Raw genomic sequence first — 19,199 nt, forward strand, 5'->3', positions numbered from 1 at the left:
AAGGTCGTGGGTTCAATTCCCAGTTAGGGCACATGCCCAGGTTCAGGGTTCATCCCCGGCGGGGTGAGTGGGGAGACAGCCAATCAATGTCTCTCTCACATCAATGTTTTTCTGTCTCCCTTCCTCCCTCTCTAAGATCAATGGGAAAAAAAAGACACAGAATGCAAATTTTTATTTAAAAAATATCTGCAATCCTTTTTATTGATAACATAACTGAGATACTTATTTTATATATTTAAATTATCTTGAGATTTGATAACAATATTTAGCTACAGTGTAATTAAAAATGAAAATATACAAAATGGTTTTAGGAACACATGTATTTATACCTGCATGTATACTTATAAATCATATAAAGATACATATTTATTTTAAAATAAACACTTTGAAAATGAAACCAGTTCATCTAAATTTTACCAAGGTGTGACAAGAAATCTTTTATGCAAAAGTAAAAATTGAAGCAGAAATAACACTTTCAACTTAGTTTTCTAATGTCTTAAAAATCACATCAATTCTACAAATCACTATTTCTGAGGACAACACTGTAACTGTTCCCCTCCCATTTCTATCATGCTTATAATAAAACATAAAAAGTGCTCTAAACACAATAAATGGAATTCTTACATTTTAAGCCATTTTAACATAGAGAATAGCAATTCAAATGATTTTTACATTTCTACTTAAGTTTATATTACACTAAAACTATTTTACATGGAAGAACTAGTTGATGTATCATGACAATATTTTAGAAACAGTCTTCAACATTCACATCTATATTAATGGATATTTCATAGTGCACTGAAATAAATTTTCTAGTATACACTAAATCATCTAACAAAACAAATCTACTAGTATAATGCTAATCTGTTTTGAGAGCAGATAATCAGTATTTACTATTACTACCTTTGGGAAATACACTGACTTTTTAAAATATTTAAATCAGTCATAGTATCTGGTAATAACATTTCAGCAATACCTGAAAAATTCTTCACTTGTTGAGTCTCTACATGGCTACTTTTTAAATACAATGTTTGCTTTTTGAAAAAGTGAAGAGAAAAAAATTTGTCCTTTTATCCAGTGGAGCAGAATTATAAGAAGAGAAATAATAAGAATGATATTCCAAGGCCGGCTTCTAAACTACAGCTTATTATAAAACTTCAAAGTTCAGTTTTCATTATTCTACTGCAAAGCCTGTTTGTTGTAATAATAATAAACAATGTTAGAGTCTTTGAAAATCATGATTACAATGAAAAGCTTGGAACAGCATGATACGGCTAATGACAACCTCTTGAGTCCCATTTTAAGTTAGTTCTACTTACAAATAACACTTTCAAATAACCTAACTGATTAGCCAGCATCAGTTTAGGAAATTTTTTCAATGTTCTGAGCTGTAACTTTTGGCATCAAAAGGCATAGTAAGCACTTTTGATTTGTAATGAGTAAAAAAATCAAGTACTAAAATACCAGTGGTTCCTGTGAGAGGGTAAATGTCCCCCTTCAAGTAATGTTCTCCCCCAAATTAAACTAACATTTTATTTCTCCCTCTGAGAATTTACTAAGGAGAGGAAATCACGATTTTTCTTCAGTTGAGGTGAAAAAACTGCTTCATGAGTTCATATGTTGTAAAAGCCACTGCTTGAGAGGGAATGCAGCGAATGTAGTTCAGAGATAAGCCACGATATAATCCTCTCCGAATTCCATGGTGTCCATAGACATATTTCATAGTCTCCCGCATGGTACTGAAAGACAACAGTTAAAAGATGACACCTGTAGGCCCACTCATGAAGGGACAATTTTAAGATCCATAATAGCATTTTAAAAATAAGCCAAAACGACATCTTTAATAGGTTTTGGAACACAAGTGCTAAAACAAGCTAAAAATTCACAATAAAACTGCAATTAATTCCAAACTCTTACAAGCACTATGCGTAGAATTGCCAGGCTCATTAATAACATATATTTTGTTTGTCTGTGTCTATGACATTTACTGGCAACACTATTCCATAATAATATTTGAAATACTGATGTAGTCTTTTTAATTTCTTATATATGTTTATGTTTTTAAATATATTTTATTGATGTCAGAGAGGAAGGGAGAGGGAGAGAAAGAGATAGAAACATCAATGATGAGAGAGAATCACTGATTGGCTGCCTCCTGCACACCCCCTACTGGGGATCCAGCCCACAACCCGGGCATGCACCCTTGACTGAAACCAACCCGGATCCCTTCAGTCCGCAGGCTGATGCTCTATCCACTGAGCCAAACTGGCTAGGACAATGAAGACTTTCTTGTTCAAACGGTGTTTTTTTCCTTTCAAACAAATGTTTGGGGCTCTTTGCCTTTTCTTTTTTTAAAGGAAAATCTTTTTCTTTTTTTCATAATTTTCTCTATTGCTTTCAGAAAGGAAGGGAGAGGGAGAGAGTTAGAAATATCAATGATGAGAGATAATCATTGATCGGCTGCCTCCTGCATGCCCCACACTAGGGATCAAACCCAAAACTCGGGCATATGCCCTGACCAGGAATCGAACCGTGACCTCCTAGTTCATAAGTCAATGTCCAACCACCCAGCCACGCCGGCTGGGCTGCCTTTACTTTTCAAATCTTCAAAAAATCTTTTGGATCAACAAAGGCCATTGAACAAACATTCTGCTCTTCCTGAGGGATAACACATCACCAATCAAATAGAACGATTCTAAATATTTATAGAAAATTCTAGAGCTGAGCTGTGCAACAATGGTAGCCACCTGACTTTAAATGTGGCAAATCCAAATTGAGATGTACTATGAATATTAAATATACTCTGGCTTTAAAACGCTTAGAATAGCCCTAGCCGACTTGGCTCAGTGGATAGAGTGTTGGCCTGCAGACTGAGGGGTCCCAGGTTCGATTCCGGCCAAAGGCACATGCCTGGGCTGCGGGCTCGATCCCCAGTAGGGGGCGTGCAGGAGGCAGCCAATCGATGATTCTCTCTCATCATTGATGTTTCCATCTCTCCCTTCCTCTCCCTTCCTCTCTGAAATCAATAAAGAAATATATTTTTAAAAAATAAAAATAAAATGCTTAGAATAAGAAAGGGATATATCGCCCAGCCGGTGTGGCTCAGTGGTTGAGTGTCGACCCATGCGCCATGAGGTTACTGGTCCGATTCCCAGTCAGGGCGAATGCCTGGGTTGTGGACTCAATCCCCACTAGAAGCAGCTGATCTATATCTCGCTCCTATATAGATGTTTTTCTCTCTCCAGCCCCCTTTCTCTCTCTCTAAAATCAATAAAAACATATTTTTAAAAGGGATATAAAATACTGCAATATTGAAGTTATATTTTAGATTAAATAGAAATATTTTTTAAAAATATTTTTATTGATATTTTACAGAAAGGAAGGGAGAGGGATAGAGAGTTAGAAACATCAATGAGAGAGAAACATCGACCAGCTGCCTCCTGCACACCTCCTACTGGGGATGTGCCTGCAACCAAGGTACATGCCCTTGACCAGAATCGAACCTGGGACCCTTCAGTCCGCAGGCCGACGCTCTATCCACCGAGCCAAACCAGTTTTAGTGAAATATTTTTTAATTTCATGTTTATTTTTATACACGTTTTAATGTGGCTACCAGAAAAATTTTAATTATACACCAATGATTCTCTCTGGTGATTAATATTTCTGTCTCTCCCTCTCCCTTCCCCTCTGAAATCAATAAAAAATATATTTTTAAATCTTACAAGGTAATCAGGTTAAACTATGGGAGATAAATGGGAGTTCTAGACTACTGGTGAGACACAATCCTACCTCACTACTTACTTTAAACATTACATTTCCTAAAGAAAAGAAACAATGACAAATGGAGAACTTACAGGCACTTTTCAAATTCTGGAAGAACAGTTCCTAATTGCATTCGCCTACGAGTTACATCAAATGGGTAGCTGAAAGAAGAATAAAGCAAAAGTTAAAAATGATTTTTAGTTTTCTGCTCAACAATTATTGAGTACAAAGCCCTATATATGCTAAGAAATAATGTGCTCCTATTTTCTTATTGTTTTGTCTAATATGGGAGTCTGGATACAGGCACATAAATAAATAAGTTAACAATACAGAGGTCTCCTAGGTTAGATGGTTCTTCTCTCCCATCACAATATCAAGCTTCATTCATTCCTCAAGGCCAAACTAAATGCCACTTCCTGAAGAAACCAACAGGGTGCTTTTCACGGCTGTAAGCTGAGACGGGGTTTCTCATCTGCGGCACTACCGACACTTTGGGCTGGATACCTCGCAGAGGAGGGCTGCCTGTGCATTGTAGGATGTTCAGGTGCATCCCTGGCTTCTACACACTAGATGCCAGTAGCACTCCCCCAGCTGTGACAACCAAAAATGTCTCCAGACATTAATAAATGTTCACTGGAGTCAAAATCACCCCAGTTGAGAACCTTACTCTAAGAATAGTCACCACATCCCCTGTATAAAATAGACGAACCAAAAAAATTTCTTTAAGGACTAAAATTAACAATATAGTTAATTACATTTAGAGGACAGAGAAAATTCTATGTAAAAATTGCTTGAAACGAAATATATAAAAGTAATCTCTTTTCAAAGTAGGATTCCAGGAGATTTTTTAAATTACTTTTATTTTGCTAATATTGACTACTTATATTAGGTCCTGTGCTAAACAATTTATGTACTTTATCTCATTCCATCTTTACAACACCTGCATGAAATATGTACTGTTATCTCAGCATTAAGGTAAGAAAATTTTAACAAACTGAGTTTTTCTAGTGTTACAAAGCTGCTTTCTACTTTCCTACTCAAACTTCTTCCATGGTACCTAATATATACATAAGTGATATATGACAAAAAATAATCATATACTTTTATATACATTTAAGTTTATTATGAGTTATTTAAAAAAAACAAAACAAAACATGCACCAACGAAGCAGCTCAAGAAATAACAGTACCAACAGGTGAACTCCCTGTGTGCTTCAACAGCATCTCCAGGAATTATTTTTTAATGGGGTTTGGGGAGAGGAAAAACTTCATGAGGAGAAAGGGACCAAAGCCTCAACCTGAATGATTCAGTTTCTAAGCAGGAACAGATGTGGGTATAAGAAATGGATTAGTATAACGGAGAGAATGTAAGAGGACTAAGTACAAGGATCAGAACTAGGGAAATCACATTGAGGAAGAAAGAAAATAGCACTGTAGGCAATGTTCTGAAGTAAAAAATGATTAAGACATAATGAGTACACAGATATGTAAAATGTGAAAAATGATTTCAAGGTATTACTAGGACTAGAAGATCAATGTTTATCAATACAAAGAGGAAAGAAAGGAATACCTGAATGACAGAGTTGGCACTGACTGCAGAAGTCCAAGTAGAAATATCCAAGAGCTCGTCAGAGAAGTAATAGTGAGTCAATAATGGAGACTTAAACAGAACTGGTTATCTGTAGAGAAGTGACCATTGAAGCCATAAAGACAGATAAGCTAATTCTAGATATTTAAGGGGAGGGCAAAGGTCTACACCAATAGGTAGGAAGAGGAGGACATGATCAGCAAAGAACCGAAAAAGGGAAGGTTAAGGAGCATGATTGACAAGAGAGGGCACTGTTAAAAAAACCAAGGAACTAGAACAATTGAAAGGAGAGTAAAAAACCTGAGAAGCCTCTGAATCTGTGAAGAATTAATGGTATAGAATATAGTTTAAGAAGAGAAGTGGGAAAGAGAAGACAGATTTTAAGGATCTAAGTTGGAAGTGAGTAATAAAGAAAAAAGGCAGTAAAACCAAGAAGAGAATCAAAATAGCCAGAGGTGATCATCTCTCTGCAAATGAACGCGATCCCACAGCAAGGTTTCCAAAGCAAACCACACACACCTATCTTCTTTACCTGCAATCTAGCGTGATCTGTTCTCACACACAAGGACACCAAATTTGCTTTCACAAAAGTAACAATTGCAAAATCCAAGAAACACCTTCCTTTTCAGTACTTGTCTTACTCTGACTTTTCTTTTTCCATTGGATCCTCTGTTTTGAGTCTGTGACACTACTACTTCCTGTTTTACAGGATACTCCTCAGTCACAGACAGCTTTTCTTCCTCCTATTCCTGAAAAGTTCCTAATTCTAAATATTCCAGCCTCTTTTATCTCATCTACACAATCTCTCTTGGTCTAGAGAAATTCGTTGAAGCCACCATTCCAAGTACTTTATAGTAGTATCTTTATGTTTCCACTAGCACTTAAATTAACATAGAACTCCACTGTATTGCTACTGTCTCAATAACAGTATAGGCTTCCTGAGGCAATAGCTGTGTTTTTCCTTCAGTGAACCTCCCAATGCCTCATACACTGTCTGACAAAGCAGGCCTTGGAGATTTTAGTGCAAGAGAAGTTGTGCCTTACACACACAAACACAAACACAATGGCTCAAATTTCAGAAACTTCGTTTAGGTGAAATCATGAGAAAATATGGATGAAGACTATACTCAGTGTTTTTTTTCTACCTTTCTTATAAATGAACGACAAGAAATTGGGTGGGTTAAAACTAATTTGGTCAATTTGGCACTGAATTATTTATAATATGCTAAAAGTGCAGGCACGTCTGAAAAGAAACGTATTAAATTAAGACATATTTTGCAAGGAATCCTGTGTTTTAATAATCTATTAGAAAAAAATGATTAACCAATGCTGAAAATCAGGATTGGGTAACTGCAATTTGACTGAATTAAGTTGATGAAGAAACTTACGATATTGTCTGTGCTATTGCTCCAGCAACACCACCACAAAGTAAGTTTATGTGAGTTTTCAAAACTAAGACATTAGGATTGTCTGATGAAGGTCTGCCAAGAAGGGTAGGAGCATGGGAAAGCCCAACACTCTTTAAGGTACCAAAAGTAAAAAATGAAACACCTGAAAAACAAAATATAAATTCACCGCGATGCTTAACAGAACATGAGCTGTGAAAAGACACCATTCTTACAAAATAACCAATTAACTCAAGAAACTAACTATGCATTTCCTGTTTCCTGATATTTGGCTTACTCTAAGATAAAAAAAAAAAAAGTCTATAAAAGTAATCTAAAGACAACAAAATTACCACCTATAAAAAATTATAGCATTGATTTTCACACACTAATATATACTTCAGTTCACTGGATAAGGGCAAAGGTGAGTATACTGCCACCTTATATAGGAATAGAATTAAACTATTTTCCAAGGTTTCACATGAATAAATATTAAATTCATGATTAATAATTACAAGTAAATATGACAACTTCTATTTATAATAACAATAATGATAACATAAAATAGAGGCAAAAAATTCAGAAGTAACAAAGCATTTTTATTTTAACTTGGTATCTAATTTTGTCTTCAAGGAAGAGTTGTGACCATGAGACAAATGTTCATATTGCCTCCCAAGGCATGTGAAATCTGACAAATGTTGAATTAAGTTACTGGTAATATGAAGTTGGTATTGCTGAAAATTTACATGATTTTTATAATAGACCTATTAAAGTTATACATTAATAAAATCAAGAATAGAATTCAAGCATTCCTATCACCTAAGTATTAATCAAGACATCCTGATATCTCCTAAATTTTTTTTAAAATATATTTTATTGATTTTTTATAGAGAGGTAGGGAGAGGGATAGAGAGTTAGAAACATCAATGAGAGAGAAACATCGATCAGTCGTCTCCTGCACATCTCCTACTGGGGAGGTGCCCGCAACCCAGGTACATGCCTTTGACCGGAATCGAACCTGGGACCTTTCAGTCTGCAGGCCGACGCTCTATCCACTGAGCCAAACCGGTTTCGGCACTAAATTTTAAAAACATATTTAAAAAGATACTTGATGCTTAAGAATAAGCATTTACAAAAATTCTGTCCAGGATAATACCTCAATATATACATTTATTCTTTATACAAAATTCTTATGATCTTATAGTATTTTGAAATGATGACATATAATTTTGGAGTATTCCTACACTTTTATATTTGGGAAATCTATTCTAAGAACTTAATCTAAATACAGAAAAAACTCACAACAAGAAAGTTCCCAGCAAAATAAACATAAGAAAAAAATTAGAACTACTTAAATTATGTGGAATCATATTTAGTGAAATATGACACAATTAATAAAAACTATGTTTGCCCTAGCTGGTCTGGCTCAGTGGACAGAGCATCGGCCTATGGACTCAAGGGTCCCAAGTTCGATTCCGGTCAAGGACCGGATGTGGGATGTGGGCTTGATCCCCAGTAGGGAGTGTGCAGGAGGCAGCCAATCAATGATTCTCTCATCGTTGATGTTTCTATCTCTCTCTCCCTTCCTCTCTGAAATCAATAAATATATATTTTTAAAAATAATTAATTAAATAAAAACTATGTTTGTGAAGAGTATTCAAAAATATAAAAAATATTTGCAAAATGGGGAAGAATTAAGAAAGGAAATTATATATACATATATATATATATGCATTAACTATGTAAGTATATATTTTAAAAACTGAAAACTAAAACAAAAACAAGCCCTAGCTGGTTTGGCTCAATGGATAGAGTGTCGGTCTGCAGACTGAAGGGTCCCAGGTTCGATTCCAGCCAAGGGCACATGCCTGGGTTGCGGGCTCCATCCCCAGTAGGGGGCGTGCAGGAGGCAGCCAATCGATGATTCTCTCTCATCATTGATATTTCTCTCTCTCCCTCTCCCTTCCTCTCTAAAATCAATAAAATATATATATATATATATATATATATATATAAATAAAACAAAAACAAAAAAATATAAAGACAAGAAAATATAGCAAAAAATTAAAGAGCTCTGCCTCCAGCATAATGGCAATATATGTATTCTGAGGGACTTTGTCACTGCAGAACAACTATATCCATTGCTGGGCTTGCAAAAAGAATGAGGTCTCCAAGAAGCCCCAGAACCACCACCTTCCAAAAATAAAAGCTGGCCCAAGAGAGTGGTATAACAAGTCCATATTGAAGCCAATAGCAGCAGGGCCATTGAGATGGATCCTGCCATTGGTCCTACGGAGGAAGGAATCACTGAGTCTGAAACTCAGAGATTAAGATCAAGTAATAAGCTCACTATTAAAGACCACGAAATATAGGAGAAGGCAAATAAATTTGTGTATTTATAAAGAGTAGGGAGACTTTGGCTGGTGTGGCTCAGTTGGTTGGTCATTGTCCTGTGTCCTGGTCAGGGCACATGCTGGGTTTAGGGCTCAATCCCCAGCAGGGGACAGTGCAGGAGGCAGCTGATCTATATCTCGCTCTACATAGATATTTCTCTCTCTCTAAAAAATCTTTAAATAAATAAATTCAGGAAGGTTAAAAAAAAAGAGTAACGTTTAAGTGTTCAGAAAAATAAGCAAACAAGGTAAGAAAGGAATTTAAAAAAGAAAAAGAAAAGCAACACATAGAAATCAAATAGCAAGGTATAGAAACAAGTCCAAATATATCAACAGTCACAATAACAATTAAGTAGACTAACTGACAATTAAAATACCTTACAGACTAGATTAAATAAAATATCCAGCTACAAATGATTACAAAAGAAATACCTAAAACATAAAGACATGAAAAAGTAGAAAATAAAAAGGATGAAAAAAGATATACCAGGCAAACATTAACTTGGATATGGCCAAAAAAATAATTATGAGGTGGCCCTGACGGGTTTGGCTCAGTGGATAGAGCGTCGGTCTGTGGACTGAAGGGTCTCAGGTTCGATTCCGGTCAAGGGCATGTACCTTGGACGTTGGCACATCCCCAGTAGGGGGTGTGCAGGAGGCAGCTGATTGATGTTTCTCTCTCATTGATGTTTCTAACTCTCTATCCCTCTCCCTTCCTCTCTGTAAAAAATCAATGAAATATATTTTTTAAAAAAATAATAATTATGAGGTGGGTAGGAATTTGAACAATGACTAAATGCTACTCAGAATTTTTTTTTTTTTTTTTAAAGTTTCAAATGGTATGCCGGAACCGGTTTGGCTCAGTGGATAGAGCATCGGCCTGCGGACTGAGGGGTCCCGGGTTCAATTCCGGTCGAGGGCATGTACCTGGGTTGCGGGCATATCACCAGTAGGAGATGTGCAGGAGGCAGCTGATCGATGTTTCTCTCTCATCGATGTTTCTAACTCTCTATCTCTCTCTCTTCCTCTCTGTAAAAAATCAATAAAATATATTTAAAAAGAAAAAAAAGAAAAAAAAAAGAAAGTTTCAAATGGTATGAGGTCATGCTTTTATAAAAGCATAAAGAGCTCAATACAGATATATTGTGGATGAAATAAAGTGGATTTCCTTTAAAACAATTTGAGATGAAGGTGGAGGGAGTAATTAGGAGTTAAAGTAAGACTGGTCATGAGTTGATCACTATTGAAGCTAGGTGATAGGTACATGGTGGTTCATTACACTATTGTCTACTTTTGAGTATGTTTGAAAATGTCCAAATTTTAAGTAAAAACAACTAAAAGAAACTCATTGGATGCAGCTAAAGCAGCATTTAGAAGAAAAATGCTTACATTAGGAAGAAAACAAACCTAAAGGTTGAAAGTTAATGAGGTAAGCATCCAACTGAAGAATAAACCCAGAGAAAGAAGGTGATAATTAAGGCATGAACAAAAATCAATGAAATTGACTAGAGAAGAGAACATGTAAACAAAAATGAAAAGTGGGACATAACTATAGATAGACCAGATATGAAAAATTATGAAAAAATAAGAAAAACCCTAGCCAGGTAGCTCAGTTGGTTAGAGAAACATTCAGATACACCAAGGTTTTGAGTTAGATCCCCAATCAGGGCACAAACAAGAACCAACCAACGAATGCATAAACCAGTGGAACAACAAATTGATGTTTCTCTTTCTCTCTGTCTGTTTCTCTTTCCCTTCATCTCTCTTTCTCCCTAAAAATAAATTAATAAATAAAATAAAAATGAAAAAGAAATTTTTTTAATCTATTTTTATTGATTTCAGAGCAGAAGAAAGGGGGAGAGCGAGATAGAAACAGAGAATCATTGTTCAGCTGCCTCCTGCATGCCCCATACTAGGGATCGAGCACTCAACCCGGGCATGTGTCCTTGCCCTGACCAGAAATTGAACCATGACCTCCTGGTTCAGAGGTCAATGCTCAACCACTGAGCCACACCAGCAGGGCAAAAAAGGAAAACCTTTTAACAAAAAATTGAAAACTAGCCCTAGCCAGTTTGGCTCATTGGATAGAGTGGACTGAAAGGTCCCAGGTTCGATTCTGGTCAAGGGCACGTGCCTGGTTGCAGGCTCCCTCCCCAGTAGAGGGTGTGCAGGGGGCAGCCGATCAATGATTCTCATCATTGATGTTCTGTCTCTCTCTCACTTCCTCTCTGAAATCAATAAAAATATATTTTAAAAAAATAAAAAATTTTGAAAACTAGCACAAAACAGTAAAGGTAAGGTATGAATTACCAAAAATGGCACAAAAACTGTACAACCCTATAATCATTCAAGAAACTAAGCCAGTATTTAAAAACCATCCCACAATTAAAGCTTTCAAGAAACAAGGTAATTCCAATCATTTTATACAGATTCTTCCTGAGGATGGAAAATGCAGAAATACTCTTTAATTTATTGTATGAGATCTTGAGGATATTACAAAGTAATCTCACTTATAAATATAACTATAAAACTTAAAAAGACAGCAAATTGAATCCAACAGGATATAAAAAGATCAATGCATCACAACCAATTTGGGTTGACATTAATGTCATGAACCCTATTAACCCATTAAAGGAGAAAACTATATGATCACCTCAGTAAATGCAAAAAAGGGTATCTGACAATGTTCAACACCAATTCAGCTAAAGGTTCTTATCAAAACTTCCTGAACCTAATAAGCGGTACACACTACAGTAAACATTATGCTAAATGAGAAGTATTAGAAACATTCCCTTTAAAATCAGTAATCCTGATGCCCAGGATCATGATTTTTATTCACTGCTGCATTGTAGGTCCTTAGCTAGTATAGTAGGGTAAGACAAACATAAGTAAACAAATTTTTAAAAAATAAGAATTAGATAGAAGTAAGAAAAATAATATTATTTGCACAGGATCTGACTGTCCACACAGAAAATCCAAAACATCTACAAGTAACATGGTGGGTGGCTATAATATCAACAAGTGGGATAACGGCAAGTTATAAAATCATGTCAAAATTAAATCAAGCAATAAACTTAAAATGTAATTTTCTAAAAGACAAAGCTTATAAGGTGTCAATGACTAGATCTAGCAAAAATGTCCAAAAACTGTATGAAATTTCATTCAAAATCCCAACAAAAGTGCTTTTGCAACATCAAAAACTGGTTTCAGAGTCTGTGGAATAACAAAATATCTACAGTTCTTACATTCCTGGGAGGAAAAAAGCATAAAGTCCTGGGAGTTGTCCTACCAAATATGAAACAGCACGCAATTATTGTTTTAAGAAGTAGCACTGAAAATCACTGGGGAAAAAAGGGACTAGTTAATAAATGGTGCTGAGTCAAATGGTTACCCTAAGGAGGAAAAAAATAATCCTGACAGATTAGTGGCTTAAATATAAAATGCTAAACTTAAAAAATCATTCTTAAAAGAAAATGAAAAACCAAGATTCTGCCAAATTTGAAACATACCTGCATATGGAGCCATTCCTAATATAGTAGGCATCAGGCCTCTGTAAAATCCAAGGAAACCGCCTTCCTTTTGAATGAAGGAACAACAGAAGATTACATTTCTTTCATTATGATAAACATCAAAGAACAAAGGCATACATTATAGTCCTGGCTTGGTAGCTCAGTTGGTTAGAGCATTGTCCTGATACTGCAAGGTTGTGGCTTTGATCACCAGTCAGGGCACATACAAGAAGCAACCAATGAATGTATAAATGAGAAACAACAAATCAATGTTTCTCTTTCTCACCGCCTCTCCCTCTTTCCCTCTCTCTGAAAAAAAAATCAATAAGTAAAAATGTTTTAAAAAGCATATATCACCCTATCCAGTTCTGCTCAGTGGATGGAGTATAGGCCCTCAGACTGAAGGGTCCCGGGTTTAATTCTGGTTACAGGCTCTATCCCTGGACCTTGTCGGGTGAGTGTGGAAAGCAACCAGTCGTTATGTCTCTCTCACATCGATGTTTCCCCCCGCGCCTCCTTTCCACTCTCTTTAAAAATCAATGGAAAGCCCTAGTCAGTTTGGCTCAATGGATAGAGCGTCAGCCTGCGGACTGAAGGGTCCCAGGTTCGATTCCAGTCAAGGGCACATGCCTGGGTTGTGGGCTCGATCCCCAGTGGGAGTTGCGGGAGGCGGCCGATCAGTGATTCTCTCTCATCATGGATGTTTCTATCTCTCTCTCCCTTCCTCTCTAAAATCAATAAAAATATATTAAAAAGAAAAAAAAATCAATGGAAAAAAATCCTCAGGTGAGGATTTGCAGGGGGAAAAAAGCATACATCATAACAAAAAAATATTATTCTGGGACCCACCTTGAAACACAGATGTGTTTTCATAAATATTATTACAGTGGGGCCTTGACTTACGAGTTTAATTCGTTCCGAGACCGAGCTCGTTAAGGAGCTCGTTAACTCAAATTACTCTGTCAACTCAATGCAAAAAATCGGCCGAGATACAGCTGGTATCTCAAAAAACTCGTTAGTCGGGACACTCGTAAGTCAAGGCCCCACTGTATTATCAATTACTTATAAATAATAGAATAATTATTTAGATAATATTCAAAATATTTTTCTAAATATAAAAAGACGTTATAAATGAGAAAAGTAAATATGTACCTTTGCATAAATTGTTTTGAATGCATGAATAATTCCTGTGTAAGTGTGTTCCCCTTTCACCTGGAATGCTAGGCGAACTCTAACCATGTCAAGAGGGTAAGTACAGATAACTGCTGTCATACCTGAAAAAAGTAGAAACTTAAATGTACAATAAATTTTTTGACACATATATCTCTTTCCTATCATTATATCACATCATATATGTCATATTTATGAAAGATATATATATATCTTTCCTATCATTTGTTGTGTTCTCAAATTATAGCAATGATGAAAGCCTAATGAAATCAAAGGTGATATTGATACAATTTTATCATAATAGCATAAGCTGAAAACAAACTTGTAAGTAAAGGGTCAGTTTGTAAAATCTTTTCAAGCTCTGCCCATTGTGAAGATATATTGTTAGCACTAAAACAGTACAGTGTAAATGGGTCACAAGTATTTTGTAAATTCTATTGTCTATTTCAACATAAGATAGCAGAAGGAAAAACTATCTCCATAGCAATAGGCAAGATGACATGTCACAGGCTCAGGTCTATGAACAGCACATAGCAATTGAGCAATACATGTTAGCTAATATTACTCACCAACACCATCATGTCAATGTAAAATACTCAAATATTTCTATACCACCTGGCCACCTGGCAAATAGCTGTTGCTCTTAGAAAGGGAAAGGCATTGCCCTGGCTGGTTTGGCTCAGTGGATAAAGTGTTGGCCTGTGGACTGAAGGGTCTTGAGTTTGATTCCGTTCAAGGGCACATGCCCAGGTTGTGGGATCGATCCCCAGTAGGGGGCGTGCAGAAGGCAGCTGATCAATGATTCTCTCTCATCACTGATTGGCTGCCTCCTGCATGCCCCCTACTGGGGATCGATCCCACAACCTGGGCTCTCATCATTGATCGACTGCCTCCTGCACGCCCCCTACTGGGGATTAATCCCACAACCTGGGCATGTGCCCTTGACCGGAATCGAACCTGGGACCCTTCAGTCCGCAGGCCAACGCTCTATCCACTGAGCCAAACCAGCTAGGGCAATAAAAATGTGTTTTAAAAAAAGAAAGGGAAAGGCATTTACAAACACAACACAAAATGTTAAAGCCACAGAGAAAAAGACTAACTTCAATATGAGGGGGTTAAAAACAACTTTTAGATGAACTTTTCTAAAAAATCACAAATAAGGTCAAAAGACATATCTAAAACTGGGATATAAAATATTAGCAATATTTCACAGAAAAGAAAACAAATGTCCTAATTCCAAAACTCATAAAAATGAATATTTAAAGAATAGAACCAACTAAGAGAAATACAAATGGTCACTAAAATTTGAAATGCTGATCAACTTTATTCATAATTAATTTCTACGTATTAAAATTTTTATAAGATCCATAGGGGAAAAAGCCACTGAAAGCATTATGGAGATCAGTTTGCCAATGTCTGTCAAAATTTAAATATACATATCCTCTGATGAAGCAATTTCCCTTCTGAAAATTTATTCTACAGATATAGTCACACAAGTACAATGTGTTATTTGTAAAACAGAAACTGAAAATATCCCAAATGTCAATCAACAGGGGACTGATTAAATAAATCATGGTACATTACCTTAGAATATAACACAGTTCTAAAAATAAAAAGAAAGAAATTTGACCTCTCAAAAAAAAAAGGATATAATGCAATTCTTTAAAAAAATAAGATCTATGTACTGATATAGAAAGAGTCTTGAGATAACTAAAAGAAAAGTTCTTATCCCATAGGGTAGGGTTAGAAAAAAGCATACATAAGAAATTATTAATACTGATTGCTTCTAGGGAGTGAAACTATTTTCATTGTATAGGAGTAGGTATTACTATAGTTGTTATAATTTTAAAAATTTTTTAGAAAAACAAAACAAAAACATTTTCAGAAGGAGAATTGTCAAAGAGACTGTATGTTTTTTCCTTTGTTGTAAGTTTAGACTATTCCTTACCATCTCCTAATGTAAAATGCTCTTTTTGAGTAGAAATATCAATGATTTCTTATATAATTGAATATAGAAAGTTAACAAATGTATGCTACTTAATCAATGTCACACATATCAGCTAAACCAAATTAAATTTGTTAGAAATAAAATATACCCACTCCTCTTACCTGCCATGGATCCAGCCATTAATCTGTGCACATGACCAGAAATTCCCAGCTTTGTAGTAATGAACTAGAAACCAAAAACATCAAATATTTTTAAATAAGATATTTTAAAAATGCTACCCATTTCACTGTTTAATAATGAAGACTTATTTCAAAAGAGTTACAGAACTAGTAAAAAGAAAATCAGTATTAAATGGGAGTGAAATGAGCACACTTATATGAAGCTGGACAGCGTTATATCACATTATGAAGAGGTCAGGTATTTCCTCTATAGCCTCTGCTCTAATTTTGTACTTTTACAGAGCAATCTACCTTAGAATTACTGAATATACTACACATTGATGACCACAGATAAAGTGTGAACGGGAGCAGTAGGAATAAAATGCTTCTACAGACAATGCAGTCTTAATATGCTGAGGGCATCCATCCTATCTGACAGGCTAGCTTAGAATGTTGTCACATCTCTAAAGTTTACTTTCATTTTAAGATACACTGTGAGCCCTGGCAGGTGTGGCTCCGTTGTTGGAGCATTATCCCATACACCGAAAGGTGGCAGGTTTGATTCCAGTTCAGGGCACATACCCAGGTTGTGCATTCCATTCCTGGAAGGATGCTTATGGCAAGCAACCCATCAATGTTTCTCTCTCTCCCTCTCTATCTAAAAAATAAATAAATAAAATTTAAAAATGGAGTCATTAAAAAAAAAAAGATACACTGTGAAACTTAACATACTTAACCCCTTTCTGTGTTAAGATGTCTGAATATTTGAGAGGATAAACTTTCAGTCAGCTAGAAAAAAGAAACCTGATCAATGAGTAAGACAGAAAAAAGCTGTTAACTTATTAGATCATTATTTATTAACAAACTTTTACAATATGATTTTGCCATTTTAGTAAGAAAATCAGCCCTAACCGGTTTGGCTCGGTGGATAGAGCGTCGGCCTGCGGACTGAAGGGTCCCAGGTTCGATTCCGGTCAAGGGCATGTACCTTGGTTGCAGGTACATCCCCAGGAGGGGGTGTGCAGGAGGCAGCTGATTGATGTTTCTCTCTCATCGATGTATCTAACTCTCTATCCCTCTCCCTTCCTCTCTGTAAAAAATCAGTAAAATATATATTTAAAAATAAAATTTTTTTTTTTTAAAAAAGAAAATCAAAAGCCACAATGCTCCTCTCCTACAATTGAGACACAAAAAGCACATTAAAGAGCTATTAATAGTTTAAGCATTTATTATTATCTACTTGAAGGATACTTTGGCTCTTTTTCATAAGTGTGAATATAAACAATTTTCTCAAAAATGACTAATAATTCTGAAATAGATAACTTCAGAAACCAAGTTATATTTAAAATTTTAAACTATCACAAGTCTTATTCCTTCAAAAAGGCATTAATTTAGCCATCTTCCAAAGTAACTTTATAGGCCAAAGCAAATGCCTTCTCAACTAAGCATGATATTTAAGGAAACAAAAGAAAACAAAACTTCACCGTTTTGTAGTGCTCAAACGCCATAAACTGGATTGCCCCATAGGGAAAGATTCGAATCATCATTGCACCATTCCCTTTATACAATCCAAGGTATCCCTCCTTTTGGGGAACTGCACGCAATGTAGAAAATACTCCTATTTTTAGAAAGATTTTTAGAAAAAAAATATTAAAACAGAAAACTATCTAAATTCAAATTTTCATGACAATCACAGATAGATTACTAATGCCATCATTCATAATATGATTTTGTTTGATGAATTACATGAATAGTAATTTCCATATAAGTTAATACTACTTAAAATGCCTCACTTGCTTAAATTACATAAATATAAAACATATAATAGCAAAAACAGCTACAAATTATAGTAATTTATATTTGTATTATCATAAATCATATTCAACTATAGCAATCTAAAAAATATTAACAACAGAAATATAGTCAAGGTCTATATACAGCAGTCCAGATGATCAACTCTATCTGGAAGGATGAAAAAAGTTTCCCAGACTGCCCAGATACATGTGTGGTTTGTTTACATAAGAATACTGCTAGAATGGCTATCATCAACAAATCAACAAACTGACAAGTGCTGGAGAGGATGTGGAGAAAAAGGAACACTTGTGCACTGCTGGTGGGAATGCAGACTGGTGCAACTACTATGGAAGACAGTATGGAGTTTCCTCAAAAAGCTGGAAATGGAACTCCCATTTGACCCTGTGATCCCACTTCTAGGAATATATCCCAAGAAACCAGAAACACCAATCAGAAAAGATATATGCACCCATATGTTCATAGCAGCACAATTCACCATAGCTAAGATCTGGAAACAGCCTAAGTGCCCATCAGTAGATGAATGGATTAGAAAACTGTGGTACATCTACACGATGGAATACTATGCTGCTGTAAAAAAGAAGGAATTCTTACCATTTGCAACAGCATGGATGGAACTGGAGAGCATTATGCTAAGTGAAATAAGCCAGTCAATGAAGGAAAAATACCACATGATCTCACTCATTCATGGATAATAAAGACCATTACAAACTTTTGAACAATAATAGATACAGAGGCAGAGCTGCCTCAAACTGATTGTCAAACTGCAGTGGGAAGGCCAGAGAGGGTTGGGGGGCAGAAGGGAGGGGAGTAAGAGATCAACCGAAGGACTTGTATGCATGCATATAAACATAACTAATGGACATAAGACACTGGGGGTAAGGGAGGGCAGGGGATTGTCAAGGGTGGGGGCGGGGGAAGGACACATATGTAATACCGTTTGTAATACTTACTATAATATTTTTTTTAAAAAGAATTAAAAAAAATACTGAAAGGAATGAAAAAAAAAAAGAATACTGCTAAATAACCCTAGCTGGTTTGGCTCAGTGGATAGACATAGCAACAGCCTGTGGACTAAAGGGTCCCAGGTTCGATTCTGGTCAAGAGCACATGCCCAGGTTGTGGGCTCGATCCCCTGTAGGGGGCATGTGGGAGACAGCCAATGATTCTCTCTCATCATTGATGTCTCTATCTCTCTATCCTTCTTCCTTCCTCTCTGAAATCAATAAAAATATATATTTTTAAAAAAGAATACTGCTAAATAAAAGAAACAAATAAAAAACTATTAAAGCAATTTAAATTTGGGGGCAAATTTTCATTATTAGGACACTTTAAGAATACTGATAAAGGCCTAAGTTCTGATCCTAAATATTGATATTTTTATTCTATTAATTTTAGGGGGGATAAGGACACATATGTAATACCTTAATCAATAAAGAAAAATAATAATAATTATACATGCAAAAAAGTAAAAA

At 35.7% G+C, this 19,199-nt stretch overlaps 1 protein-coding gene across 4 annotated transcripts in view; it reads right to left on the reverse strand.

Moving 5' to 3' along the window:
- Positions 1 to 193: 193 nt before the first annotated feature.
- SLC25A16 (solute carrier family 25 member 16) overlaps positions 194 to 19,199 on the reverse strand; it is a 30,250-nt gene continuing 11,244 nt past the window's right edge. Inside the window, exons 3-9 of one of the 4 annotated variants that reach the window (XM_070432874.1) lie at positions 17,397 to 17,530; positions 15,916 to 15,979; positions 13,789 to 13,910; positions 12,637 to 12,703; positions 6,738 to 6,900; positions 3,855 to 3,923; positions 194 to 1,739 (exon numbers count right to left, since the gene is read on the reverse strand). In XM_070432874.1, the coding sequence (XP_070288975.1) occupies positions 1,583 to 1,739; positions 3,855 to 3,923; positions 6,738 to 6,900; positions 12,637 to 12,703; positions 13,789 to 13,910; positions 15,916 to 15,979; positions 17,397 to 17,530 (776 nt within the window). In that variant the 3' untranslated portion in view covers positions 194 to 1,582. Of the gene's footprint in view, positions 1,768 to 3,854; positions 3,924 to 6,737; positions 6,901 to 12,636; positions 12,704 to 13,788; positions 13,911 to 15,915; positions 15,980 to 17,396; positions 17,531 to 19,199 lie in introns of all 4 variants that reach the window. The other 3 variants (XM_070432877.1, XM_070432875.1, XM_070432876.1) reach the window with 3 other exon arrangements.

The sequence above is a fragment of the Myotis yumanensis genome, unplaced genomic scaffold, assembly GCF_028538775.1.
Source record: "Myotis yumanensis isolate MYYU_CA2020_CCGP unplaced genomic scaffold, mMyoYum1.0.hap1 SCAF_13, whole genome shotgun sequence".
NCBI lineage: Eukaryota > Metazoa > Chordata > Mammalia > Chiroptera > Vespertilionidae > Myotis > Myotis yumanensis.